The sequence below is a fragment of the Eutrigla gurnardus genome (genome assembly GCF_963514095.1).
Source record: "Eutrigla gurnardus genome assembly, chromosome: 4".
NCBI classification, from domain to species: domain Eukaryota; kingdom Metazoa; phylum Chordata; class Actinopteri; order Perciformes; family Triglidae; genus Eutrigla; species Eutrigla gurnardus.
Genome location: NC_139918.1, coordinates 15,633,028 through 15,647,474, shown reverse-complemented (window position 1 = coordinate 15,647,474; position 14,447 = coordinate 15,633,028). Strand labels below are relative to the sequence as shown.

Sequence of the window (14,447 nt, the reverse complement as noted above, 5' to 3'; positions counted from 1 at the left end):
CAAATATGCAGCTATGGGATAAGTATAGCTAAATACTTTTACTCAAGTACTGTAGCCTATGTAAGTGCAATTTTGAGGTTCTTATATTTTACTTTAATATTTCCATATTATGCTTCATTTTGGAGACCAATATTGTATTTCAAATGTTACTTTGCAAAATCAGACTATTAATACAAAATATTATAATACGTTATCCTGTATCATCATAGATTAAGTAAGCAATGAGCTATTCCAGGATAGTTATTCATTTTATTTTTGCTATGTCTCTCTCTCGCGGGCACACTGGTGGTCCTGTGGTGTGCAGTGAGACAGCAGTTGGTCGGGTCTTTCAACGGAAACATTAACTGCAATCACACAGACGTATCTAACGGCAGCACAGATGTAGCCCACCCACTCAATTCTCATTTCAATAACAACTGCTCATCAAGTAGCATGAAGAAATGCAAACCACCAAATTGTAAACGTAGTACCAAGACATGATGCCTTGTGTTCATAAAATGACAACAAATAGATCTTGGATCCACATGAAGTGTTTTGGTAATTCTCACTGATCTGTCTGTTATGATTGTTATTATTATTAAAGTATAGGGTTAAATGTTAATAAGCAAACTAGTCTTTCTGCCCCCTTCTGGAGGAGAATAGAATAGCTCAACATCTGTCCATTAACTTGAAAAAAAATCATAATAAAAATGTGGGCAGAACATACAGGAGGGATTCCATCCATTACACATTTCATGTTCAGACATGACAAGTTGGTAAACATGTAAGGGTCCAAACAATTGTTCAAATTTCTAATAAAAAGTGACCGTTTTATTAGACATTTGCATATGTAATTTGCTTGATTTATCTAGAAAAAAATGATCAATGTGATAATGTATTAGGAGGATTATATGGACAATAATGTGTTCTGAAATCATCAAGGCCATAATACTAGGTTTTAACTAAGGGCCCCTCAACAAGATGTGGTCTCAAGAGCAGATAATAAGGCATTCGTGCTGCACAGACTATCAACAAACAAACAAACTCACATTTGAATAATCACAGCCTGCTCCAGGCTCAGCCTGGAGCCGTCGGCCCCCTCAGGGTTTGAGGGATTCCAGCGTTGAATAAAGTGATATTTATTCATTACAAACAGGACTTTAACTAACATCATCTTTTAATAAAGGCATATAAATCTGAAGCTATGAATCATATTTTTATGATTTCCAACTGTTTGAAAACTGATAAAAACATTTCACATCTGTGAGCCTTGTGATTATGCTCCTTGAAACCAGTTGCTGTCAAGTCATGATCAAAGCGATAGTTTCATAACTGTGACACGTTGCTCTAAACTGAAGCAGGAAACTGGTTTCTGTAGCTCAGAGTTCAGAGGAAATGTTTGAATGGACCGCTTTTACAAAATCCCCAAAAGCTAAATGGTGACAGCTCATTATCTGGTATCATATTATTAGCAATTTTTTCATTATAGATAGATATACAACAAAGTGAAATTGATTAATCAAATCGATCCAATTTAAGTTTACTTACTGTGAACTTTACAAACAGTGATGGTCCAGAATGAAGGAACTGAAAGATGCAGAGAGTAAGTCATAATTGAAGTAAAAGGAGGATTATCAAGAATGGATCAACAGAGTGACTCAAAACAGGACAAGCCCCAGTGACACATTTTGACATTAAAAATAGCTTAATGTTGCATCTGTTTTCAATTATTCGATCTAATCTGACAAAAGTATTTTGAGAGGAAAGGAGGTCTAAAAGGGTCAGGAATGAACTAAACCAGGACAGTGAAAGTGTCCTTAATACAAAAGTGAATGATGAATGAAATAAAAAGTAAGAAGGGGAACAAAGAATCAATGAGACAGAGTGTGTTAAACTCATCTGAACATATTGCTTCATGCTGTTGATGCAGCAGATAAAGACAATCTCGAGTAACGATAACACAAACTGCAAACTAGCAACCATACACTGCATTCACTGCACTGGATTCGTTTTGTTTTTTATTGTATGTGCCACATCCACCTACACACACACACACACACACACACACACACACACACACACACACACATACACACACACACTTTCAACATGAACAGAAACTGTGACGACCAAATTGTGTCACTCTGATATATCAAAATATTCCATGGATGAAAAGAATAAAAATAAATAAAAATCTTGTTTTTGTATATATTTGTTGTAATATGGAGGCATCACGGTGTCAGTGTGACCGAAATTCAAAAAGTGAATTTTGTTCCTCTTTTCATTTCCCTCTAACAGCCTCATCAGAAGGCACAACAACACTATTAATCAGAATAACGGATCAACAACCACGAGGTGTGTACTTTTGAATGTGTGAATGAAGTGAAGTGTAAACATAGCAACTTCATTGCTCTTACAGCTCATCTATAACGCATGAATAAAGGCTTCCTTATTAGAAACTGTCAAATCACTCCTTTGGCTTGCTGATGTAAATAGAGATAACACTGCAAAAATGCACTTTCTTCTACTGACACAATAGGCTACAATGGCTGGTTATGCATAAATTGCTGAGGTCCGAAAATCCCTCCAGTGGGTCTTATAATAAGTCCCTAACAGACTAAAAGGTGATGGGGACACATCACCCGCTTTCAGCATCCAAGGTCTAAAGCTCACAGGTCACTCTTGATCAAAACAAACAAAAAACCCATAATGCCTCAAAACAGTAGGGGACTGAGAAGACGTTTTGAGGAGGGTTTATTTGTCATTTTGTGGTATTTAACTGTCAAAACCACAGCAAAAGCTCAAAGTGTCTCGTTATGGTATCAGAGTATAATCATTGTCACAGACAGAAACCCACGGTGTGCCTGTCTGACAGTGGTCCTCCTATAGGTTTCTTTGCAGGGAGACGTGTGCACATTCTTAACAAGCAATCATGTAAGAATGTGCATGTGAGCCCCCCCCCCCCCCCCCCCCCCTCCTCTGTCTCGCAGTTTCTTCACGGTCAGGAAACGCGTCAATTTACAACACTCGATAAATAAAAAACGGTTGGCAGGGGTTACGGCTGCGGTTGCCAAGCAACGGATACAAATAATCCGATGATTCAGCCTACAGCGTTGACAAATATTTAGTATATCTGGACCGTGTCGATAGTAACGCAGCTGGTGAAACATTCAAATAGACATGACGACATTTTTCTTGGTATTACATGATGGCGACTTTCCAGAACATGTTCGTGCATCCTAACGCAGTTCACCAGAGTCGGAGGGAATCCATTCATCGATTCGTTTAAAATAAGAGATTGGGAAAATGTATTATTTTATTGTGTGTTTCATTGGCTTGACACTTCATGTCCAGATGTTGCTCAATCACATGGTTGCAAAAAATAAATAAAAAAAGCAATAGGCTAAAGTGCATTTTATTTCCAGGGATCAGTACACACATCTTCACATAAAAGAGTGTTCGATTTTGTTCTATTGGCTTTTCACGATGTTGCAGCCTTTTACTATGTAGAAAACCAACCAAGGCGTGTAGTCTTCAAGGTGTGTAAATGTCCCGGGCTGCAGCTGCAGGAGGAGGAGGAGGGGGAGGAGGTGGGGGAGGTGGGGGAGGAGGCTTGAGACAGATGTGAATAACGGTGTAGACATTTGATGCCTAATTTGGTTTGCTGGGCGGGGATCTGCTCCCCTGAGCTGGTGGTCGAGTCAGGGAGCCGAGTCACAACCCACGATCCTCTGCTACTGGATGTCCCGGAGACACGGTCCGCGTCCGAGTACCAGAAAAGGTAACCGACTTTCACAGACGACTTGATGATATCTACTGACACAACTCGGTGTGGCGGACGAGCTCGGGTTTCATGGGGTAGATCCTGTGAGCGCGTGCGGAGAAAATAGCGCGCCGAGCTGCAACTTGTTGCATCTTTCTTACCTGGATTGCTCATGGGAGAAATGTGATAGTAAATAGGGTGTGTTTATCGTGTGCATGTTTACTGGATATTATTAGTTTTTAGAAAAAAGGGGGGGAAGCTTGTATTTGTGATCATTGAAATTAGTTCGGAAAGGTATCTTTAAAAAAAAAAAAAAAGATTTGCGAGCAGGAGGAAAACTTTTTACAGGACATTTATTTATAAGTTGCTCCTGGGTGAGTTTATAGACGCTTTATACTGTTTTTGGTATTTTCTACTTTAGTGTTTTTGTGGTGTGCAATTTCAGGCATTTTGTAATTGAACAATATTGATTTTTCCTTAAAAAATATTTACATACATACAGTATATTTCTGTGTTTAGTGTAAGTTTGTGTTTTGTCGGCTATAGTGTGTGTGTGTGTGTGTCTGTGTATGTTTGGTGGGAGCAGGGCGCGGCAGGCGGCACACCCACCTTCACTGTCAATGAATGAACCTCTGCAGGGACCGAACACACAGCTGTCACCGACTTCTACTCGCTTTTTCTGGATTTTGAGTTAGTTATACCTGAATTTTATTTAAGACGATTTTTCACCAACGACTTACTCATTTATAATCTTCATTTATATCCTTCGTTCTTCATTTATATGCAGAATGTTTTTCCAAGTTTGCCTCATCCTTGTTGGGTCCGGAAAAAGGCAATGACCCTAAAAAGAATCAGTTAGTGTGTGTTTCATTAGAGAGATTAAGCATCTTGTGATCTTGGTGTTCCTGATGCTTCACCAGTCCGAAAACAAAGGAAACATCTGGGGGGAAATTGCTGAATACTTGGAAATTTGGTTGAAATTTTTGCCCCATGCCTTTGAGAGCGGGCCATTAGATGAGTGCTAATGTACCAACATGAATCTATTACACACACACACACACACACACACACAGTAGGGTGGTTTGCCAACAGAGTTCGTCTTGTGCTTCGACCCACAGGTCCCTGTAAGTAGATTATGGGTGAAATTGAGTTAGTGATGTTATGTCATGACAACCAAACAAGCTGTGCACATGACTTCTCTGCCTCAGACAAACATATATACATGATATATATGTGTGTGTGTGTGTGTGTGTGTGTGTGTGTGTGTGTGTGTGTGTGTGTGTGTGTGTGTGTGTGGGTGTATGGGTGTGTGCACAGGACACACATGTCTGTATGAAAAATGACTGTGCAGTGGAGCATGATGCTGTCATATCCTGTTTGCTGTCCTGAGGTGCAAACCTGTTTTCAACCCCTTCCATTTGGGGAAGTGCCCCTTTATGTGTGATCCTGTCATGTTTTCCATGCTTTGCTGTGAAAAGACACTTTTTCCACTCTGCACGTCTTTTCTCTATTTCTTGTCCTCCCTTTGCCATTTTCCTCTCCCCTTTCTTTCCTGACTTGATTCCATGAGCAGCAAAGTAATGGCAGTAGGAGTGGCGGGATTGATTTTTCCATTACGACCCCTCCGTATACGTTTATTTTGAGTGGTTTACGTGAAGCATAATTGGTACCCTGAGTTTAAGGCTGGAGTGGGAGTATTGAGCCGGGAGGGAGATGGAGGACGACTGATGGAAAAGCAGGGGAATAGCCGCCAAAATGAGACTGTGAGGAGGGAAGGAAGGGAAGGGAGAGAGAGGAAAGGAAAGAACTTGGCAGATGTGACAAAGTTACCAGTTGTTCGGCAGCAGCCAGACTGCAACACATCTGGGACGCATCAGTAAGTTGGAAAATCTTACAAGAAATAAGGGCGGAGGGAGGGGAAGCAAAAGAGGGAAAGAAAGGAGGAGCGGTGCAAGAGAGAGGCCCGGTGGTGACTCACGTCTCTGCTATTCCACTCCATCACTGTGTTTAAACTGTGTGTCCTTCTGTGGCCTGAGACACAGGGCTTCCCCCGTGTTCCTCCCTCTTTTTACTCCCCCGCCTTCCCTCCACTCCCTCCTGGCTTCAAGTTCATTATCCTGCAGGCGTTTAAGGGGTCCCTTTTTCCATTTCTCCCTCTTTTTTGCTCTCTTCTCTCCATTCAGACCTCGCCACCCACTGCCCGGCCTCGACTATTTTATAGGTGTTTAATGGGACTAATGTAAACAGGGCTTTTCTCCTTGTTTATAACTGTCTCTCTTTGTATACTGGGAACAGGGAATGCAGTGCTTGTGGAGCCAAGTGGGTGATGGGTGTCAGGAGGGAGGACAGTCAGTGTGGTTGAAGGGTTTATGCATTGTGAAAATGTCCGTCGTTTGTCTCAAAAGCAAGAAGCATAACATCTTGGCAGGCAACTACAGTTGAGTTTTTTTTAGTCTGATATCAGAAAAATCAGAAAAACAACTATCAGTCCCTCAGAATCAAAGAGCAGGAGCTTTTTTTATTTAGATGCCATTATGCACCGACGTTCAGGCTGCTGCACTTCAGGTTTCGGTTTGAGTCATTTGTATAAAATGGGAAAAACCCTCACGGCCTTGAAATGGGCACCATTTAACACCTGATTCATGTCTTCTTGAAAACATGACATCACCCATCATTTTCAAAAAGGGCCTTATGAAACCTAGACTTGAGTTTGGAGCCATTTTGTCAGAACTCTTAGAGCAACAGTGTTGTATCCTGATCAATCAAGGACATTAAAGAAAAAACAGAGCTGAAAAGATTAGTCAAATTATCATATAAAAGCAATGCAGTTACATATGTTAGAGGAGCTGAATCTGAAAATACTTTAACTTTAACGTTGAATATAATTCTAGAAGTGAAGGAAATAACTAAGTGAAGAAAAACTTGACAAGACTGTTAAAGGAAGGAAGGAAGGAAGTTCCACTTCAACGAAGCAAAGTTCAAAACCCACAGTAGTTAAAGTACAAGACAATGTTATATTTAAAACTTCTGAAAACATGACTAAATGAGCATCATTCAAAATTCAGCATCACTCAACATTAATTATTGAGAGTTTATTACTCGAAAAACAAATCTCAATTGGTGCACTGAAGTATGTGACATCATCTCTTTCCCCAACGCCCACTACAAATAGCACTGAAAAACAGAAACAAACTATGTGAAATAAACAAAAAACAACTCTATCTCTTGTAGGGTTTCAGGGCCTCGAAGATGCTGTTTCCTTTAAAAGTTTATTGTTTTGCAGTGTAGATGAGGTCCCTGGGAGTGGTAGTGGAACAAGTGAAGGGGCCGCGTTTAGAGCATGATGACAGACACACTATGGGGTTGGTGGAGGTTGCGGCACCACGCCCATCAGAGGACATGAGCATGGAGGAATGTCAGAGTGAAACAGTCTGGTCTGAGCGCTGGAATGCTGTCGAGAAAGCAGTCTGGAGTTTGATACAGGGCAGAAGAAGAGAGGGGGTGTTCATCAGCTGATTTGACCCGGCCGTGACGAGTGTGACCACAATTCAGTCATTATCTGTTTTAAATTGTGTTTTGATGGTTTCACTTGTTGTTTCAACCATTCATAAAAATACAATAAGAGCATTGTGTGTTTCAGAAATTGGCATGCAGGAGTGCAGAGCCTCATGTGGTCGTATCACATTCTTTAGCGGGAAGTCATTAAAAAATAAAATTACACAAACTCTAAAATCTTGCTTACTAATCATTTTCAATATCTGTTCTTCTTGCAGTTTGCTTTGCCTTCTCTGAGCGGCTGATGATAAAAATCTGAGGAAGTGACTCACAACAGGAAGACTCTCCATCTCACCTCACCTATTACATCATGGCTATAGTCCTCCACTCCAACCCCCTCTTTTGGACACGCCTGGCGGCTCTGGTCTTCTCCTGCGTGGCCTTCTCCGTGGCCGTGCATGGAGGCAGACTCTTCCATGGCACCGGAGACTGGTGCATCTTTTGCTGGGCCTTCAGTTTCGCCGGTAGTGTGCTCGTCATCCTGGTGGAGCTCTTCGGCCTTCAGACCAGAGCGCCTGTATCCTGGAAGAACTTCCCCATCACCTTCGCCTGCTACGCCGCCCTACTCTGCCTGGCCGCCTCCATCATCTTCCCCCTCTACTTCCTCAAAGGCTCCACGGGCCCGAGTGAAGTCCGCGACTACCGCATCGTGTCAACGGTCTTCTCCTGCCTGGCCACCATCGCTTACTTTTCCGAAGTGAGCATCAGCAAGGCACGTCCAGGCGAGGTAGCCGGCTACATGGCCACAGCCCCCGGCCTACTCAAAGTCTGTGAGACCTTTGTGGCCAGCATCATCTTTGTCTTCGTCAGCGACCCCGTTGTCTACGACCGCCACGATGCACTCAAGTACTGCATGTCGGTCTACTGCATCTGCTTCATCCTGTCGGCGGCCATCATTCTGCTCTGCATAGGCGAGTGCACCGGCTGCCTGCCCTTCCCATTTGCACGCTTCCTGTCGGCCTACGCCTTGCTGGCCGTGGTCCTCTATCTGTCTGCAACCATTATCTGGCCCATCTTCAACTTTGACCCCAAGCATGGCGGATCGAAAGACAGGCCCTACGGCTGCAGCAGCGTGCTGGGCCTGTGTGTGTGGGATAAGCTAATGGCAGTGTCCGTGCTGACGGCCGTCAACTTCGTCCTTTACCTGGCTGACCTGATCTACTCCACCCGCTTGGTGTTTATCAGCGCTTGAGGGGCAAGGAAGGGCGTTTGGCCAGCAGTATGCTCCAAATAAAATTGAATTTGGCTGGTTCTCAATGGCTGTCGAACTGCTGTCAAATACGGTGCTGAGTTTAAATGTTAGTGTAATCACTGCCACTCCGGCCTGTTTGTTTAATGGCATCCACACCAGCTGGAGGAGCTGGTGAGTCATGATGTAAGCAGACTGAGGAGTTATACGACAACTGGTGTAGTTTACTGTATTGTCAACTAGTGTCACTCCAAATTTTAAAATTAAAAGATTTGATTTGACTATAGTTCTGGTAGAAGTACCCCCAAAGTACTTGTGTAATGTTGATCCAGTGTGTACTGGATATAATGTATTTGTGGAAAAGATTGTTGCTTTTTAAAGAGATGACATACAGTTGGCCAACCTAGGTAATCAAACCAAAATGTTTGAAAAAATGTTGTTTTGTTTTTTTTAAGACTCAGTTTTGCCCCTGCAAAGCTGCCAAATTTGATTTTGTGTCAAGTATACTGCTTCGGACCATAAAGAGAGAGAGAAAAGAAGGAAAGGTTGACGTCGATGGCTATGTTTACACGTACAACAATATTCTCTTAAATTACTGAGGCTTTCTGTTCATGAGAATGTAAATGTCAAGCCTTGCTTTCAGTGACCTGGAAAGACTCTGATCTTAACTATGAGAGACCTGAATGCGATTGCTGGATCTTTTTTATTAATGGCAGGCCATTGCCAATTGTAATACTCAAAATATAAGATATTTAGGATCTGGATGTGAGTAAACTATTCAAAAAACCTCCCTGACTGGACTCTTAACAAAGATACAAGCTAACAGCCAAAAATACTATGTGCATGTAAACATAGTCTGTTCTGACAAATGAAGAAAAACCAAAGAAAATGGCGGCTTATTATTGTGTTCTCATTGGATTTTTTTTTTTGCATAATGTATATGTCAATGCTCTGCCTTAAGTTTGTGTTCAATTTGATGTCAGCTTTAAAAAAGACTGCCGATCAGCATTTCTGTTTTTAACCTCTAAAGGACGAAATGTAGAGAAATACGGAACCGTAAGGAGCCAAAATTGAGTTAAGAAAATATTTGAATGGAAACCCAAGGCTTTCTTTAAAGAAAGCTGTGTTTTGTTTTTTGATGATTTCATGAAGTAATGGACTGATTTGCAGCTGATCTGATTCACTAATTTGTGGCATTTTTACATGCCTCCAATGTTCTGAGATTTGGAGCAAAATTGTTTACTTGATGTTAAAATGAATACTAGGCTAGCTATTTGCTCCTGTTATGATATATGTGTATCTGCAAGCTACAATCAATGGCAAGAATATATAAGTGGAAAGAACATGCAAAATTGTGGGGTTAAAAAGCAAGAAAATATGTTTAAAGTCCACTTTATATTAGTATTTTCTATGTTTGTTTACATTTGTGGTGTCAACAAATATCAAAGCATCTATTAACAACAAACTCAAACCACTAAATTCATACATTTCGTCGATTGGATCTATTGGCTTTGTACTGCTGTAATAAATACTCAGAGAAAGAGACCAAAACGATAAGATGCTTCTCTCTCTCTAGATGTTGTTAGTGTTATATAAGCTTTTTTTATATATATATATATATATATTCCACTGTTCTTGTTTCAGTTGTGCATACCACATCAGTGTTGTAGGAAAACGTAATCCAGTGTTTCAATAAAACCACGTTAAAGAGATGTGTGTGTGGTTGTTTTGTTATATGTTTCGGTTTGGTTAAAGGTGCAGTATTAGTGTTTTTAACCAAAGTGGAGCAGCTGATGTCAATCAGGTTCAGGAGTTATCTCAACAACTGTAGAATGGATTACCATTGGATTTGTACAGAGGCATTGTCCCCAGAGGATGATTCACACTTACTTTTGTAATCCCCTAACTTTTCACCTAGCACCACAATGATGTTGACATTTCTGGTTCACAACCATTTTATTTTAATATTTGAGGAATTGTGACATTTGGTGCTGGATGTATCTTAATGACATTAGTGAATAAATATAAAAATTATTAAATATTACATTTTCCATTTTACAGCTCATTGGTTCGGACAAAGCACCACTTTGTTATAAACCACCACTTAGCACAAGAGCTAACACAAGCTAACTGGCACAAACAAGCTTAAGATATCTGTAATTGTCTTTATTTATTCCATATGCATGTAACAACTTTCACAAAAGGCAAACAAAAGGTTCACTTGACTTAAAGGAAAACAAGTATAAATCAGCATTTCCTCTGTGCACACTATTTATACTTCCCTGTTTACGTTATCTCCCAACACATTCTCTACTTCCCCCACCTCCTCCCCTCACTGACAGATCCCAACTCTAGTCCCCAGTGCAACCTACCGGGGCTCCAGTGTATCTGTGGGCTTCAGCGTATCTGTGGGCTTCAGGGCCTCGACCGCCAGGAGGATTGACGACTGGTGACCACTGCTTCTGGGAGGCAGAGCGCAACACTGTAAACATTTCAATCACCTATAAATCTATGGCCAGGAAAGGAGACACCCAGTTCCGACACAATGACATGACATGGAGTTTATTTTGTTTAAGGAAGGGTTGTACCCTCTGGCCTGGGAACATGGCTACTACAATAGCTAGCCCAGACACTAGCAAGTTAGGAGCTAGTTTACCTGGATAACAAGACAGAAACACCCTGACTCAACTTCATAACGACCCACGTGAAATGGAGCTTGCAGAGTCAGTTTCAAGTTTGGATTGTATATAAAACAATTTTAAATGAATGAAATAAAAAAAAAAATTTCTAGCCAGAAGAAATATTTAGGAAGATTTAAGAATTAAATAAATATATATATTCTAGTCATCATGACCTTCAAGGTAAGATTTTTCTTCAGCCAGATAACTCAGAGAGAGGAATGTACATTATAGTATGTGTTTACATAGACAACTGTTTGACTTTTATTAAAGGCTTATAAATATTGTGTTTAATGTGTTCAATTTATATCTGATATCTCTGGCTCATTATAGCTATGGTCTACATTCTGAAAATCAGTTGAGCCTCTGAGACAGATTTGAAAAAAGCATCCCGCCCCCCAACCAAACCCCTCCCCTCAGTGTTACACGATTCGACGAGGCGGGAGTTGGAGGGGACTAGGCGGGTTGACGAGGAGCAGGGGAGACAAAGGGATTGGATGGAGGGTACGAGCCAATGGAAGCCTTCCGGAGCAATGGCTCCCATTGGTCAATTTCTATGCAGGCCTACGGCTGATAGAATGAATGGGTTTTATTCCAAATCGTAGACCATAGCTTTAAATTAAAAAAAAAAAGAATTAATTCACAAAGCTTAGCAAAGTAGATATAAAAAGAAGGCCCAATGGCGGACAAATACTCATAATGTGAAAATATATATGTACGTATGTATGTATTTTGTGTCTTATTTGGAAAAACATGTTGAATAATAGCAAATTAAACTATACTTACAAACATTACTCATATGCTGCTGGAGTGAACATATTATAGTCTCAGGACAGAATCCCAGTTACCCTCTTGTTTTTCTCTTGACTGTCTAAGTAAAAAATGTCTTTCCTTGGCCCCTAAAAAATAATTTCTCTGCTGCCATGGGGTTAGTGTGCATTGATTTTGTTTGTTTTAAACCCTCTCCCAATAAGTTTCCTACTGTTGTGGATGGTAAAACTGGTGAAAGTCCTGAGGACATTGGCTTTCCTCCTCAACTAACTAGATTAATTCTTGGCCTTCCTCCCATTCTGACCGATAAAAAGGACAAAGAGCGTAAGTCATCGGCGCTACAATAGCTTGATACAATCTTGGAATGTAGGAGGCCACAGAAAGAAGTCTGTCTCAAATGCAGCATCTTGTTTACAGCTCTTACAGCGGATGTGTTGTTCTCAACACAACCAAGAGTCAAGTGTGTTACAACAAGCACACTGGAAACACATCACATTACTTGACTGAAAACATACAAACCATTGGAATAGACACACAGATGTGACTGAGAGCTTGGGGAGGCTCATCTTCCCACAGATTTACTCTTCCCTTTCCGAGCCACGAGAGTCACGATGACAAACAGCTGTGCAAGCTGTTTTTGTGCTCATTTTATTTCAACACAGTCGTGACCTCTTACCCTACATTGACTGTTGACCGTTTCGTAAATTATTGCTTCCAGTAAAGGATCTCCTGTTATCCACTAGTTTTAAGGGGGAAGTTCGCCAATTTTTTATTCGTCATGGGGGAGTTGGCCCTACTACTCTGTGGAACAACGAGGTGTGGCAACTTTTTGGGTGGTAACTTCACTGTTAGTTGTTTTTTACAATTTGTGAAACGCGTTTCCAGTCTTTATGCTAAGCTAAATTGGCTGTAGTTTAAAATTAACTTACAGACACAAGAGTGGAATCAATCTTCACATCTAACTCTCGTTAAGAAAATGTCTATAAGTATAGCCTACTAACTAGTTTGTTGCAGGGCTGTATACTGGAATCAGACACTTCTAAATCCTCACTGCAGTGGAAACAGTTGCTCCTTCTGGAAACTTTGCTTCTGTACTCAGGTAGTGTTTTCATGATACAGAGATGTTAAAAATAATGATTGCAGTCAAATGTTAATTCACTCCATACAAGCTGTAGATTGTTTCTTAAAAGGTCCTTTTCAGGTTTGGTTAAAGGTGCCATATTACCCACTTTCATGATTTATTTTTGTTTTGTTATTGTTTTTAGCAATGCTAAATCACCAGTTGCTAAGTGACAAATGTTAGCATGCTAACACACTTAACTTAACTTCACATTAAATCTCATGAACTGTCGGCATGTTGGTATTTTCATTCTGAGCGTGTTGACTATGCTCGTGTTAGCATTTAGCACAAAGTGCCAATGTGTCTAAGCACATGGCTTTAGCATGGTTTGGATTCTTGTTCAAGTCTTGTTTAATGTCAGATGTATCACACAAAATCACTCCACCTCTATTTAATAATTTACTTTATACACTCAGTTCACTATTGATCTTACTGCCAATAATGGAACTAGTAGTATTAGTGTTAACATCATTATGAATCGTTTGTTAGCCTATTAGTATTAGAGTAAGCATATTTGTATCACTAGAGTCAGTACCAGTATTAGTAGTTTTGCTGTGGCTATATCAGTATTATTATGGTAAATCTGTGTGTATCGAGCAGGCAGCAGCAGCCTGACTGCTCTGTAGGACTCCCACATACCTCGGTAGTCCTATAGTTAGTGATCCTATAGTTAGCTGGTCTTTTGGGACTGTAGCTTTCAGTGTCGGAGGCCAGGTTTGGTTTGGACATAATGGTCACTTCTGTTTTCCCATAGGCTGTTTATTGTATGATCTAATAAAAGCATTTCCATTATGGGTCCACTTGGCTGAGAGTTCATGAACCTGTAGGTGTCAGTCAGGCTGAGTCAGAGAGCGAGAAGTGATGTTTGAGATTATACCTCCCCCTGGTGACACATATGTAATAAATATTTGGGAATCTTCAGGGGGGCTGCACGGTGGCGTAGTGGGTAGCACTGTCTCGTCTCACAGCGAGAGGGTCCTGGGTTCGATTCCCGGGTCCGATTCTGTGTGGAGTTTGCATGTTCTCTCCGTGTAAGCGTGGGTTCTCTCCGGGTTCTCCGGCTTCCTAGAGTCCAAAGACATGCAGGATAGGGATAGGTTAATCGATGACTCTAAATTGCCCGTAGGTATGAATGCGAGAGTGAATGGCTGTTTGTCTCTACATGTCGGCCCTGCGATGGATGGACTGGGATCCTGTCCAGGGTGTACCCTGCCTTCGCCCAATGACAGCTGGGATCAACTCCAGCCCCCCCACGACCCTCAATACAGGATAAGCGGTAGACAATGGATGGATGGAATCTTCAGGCGGAATTTTTATTAGAGTATCTGATTATTGAATCAAGGTATGCAAACTTAAAAACAGCGTGTCCTGGTGCAGGAAATTCTGCTAAAT

At 41.1% G+C, this 14,447-nt stretch overlaps 2 protein-coding genes across 2 annotated transcripts in view; both read left to right on the top strand.

Moving 5' to 3' along the window:
* ltb4r2b (leukotriene B4 receptor 2b) overlaps positions 1–14,447 on the top strand; it is an 88,848-nt gene that overhangs the window by 47,498 nt on the left and 26,903 nt on the right. The window lies entirely within an intron of this gene.
* Positions 3,634–10,198, top strand: myadmb (myeloid associated differentiation marker b). The gene is made up of 2 exons (XM_084008945.1): positions 3,634–3,760; positions 7,516–10,198. The coding sequence occupies exon 2, from the start codon at positions 7,608–7,610 to the stop codon at positions 8,487–8,489; it is 882 nt and encodes a 293-aa protein (XP_083865071.1). The 5' UTR covers positions 3,634–3,760; positions 7,516–7,607; the 3' UTR covers positions 8,490–10,198.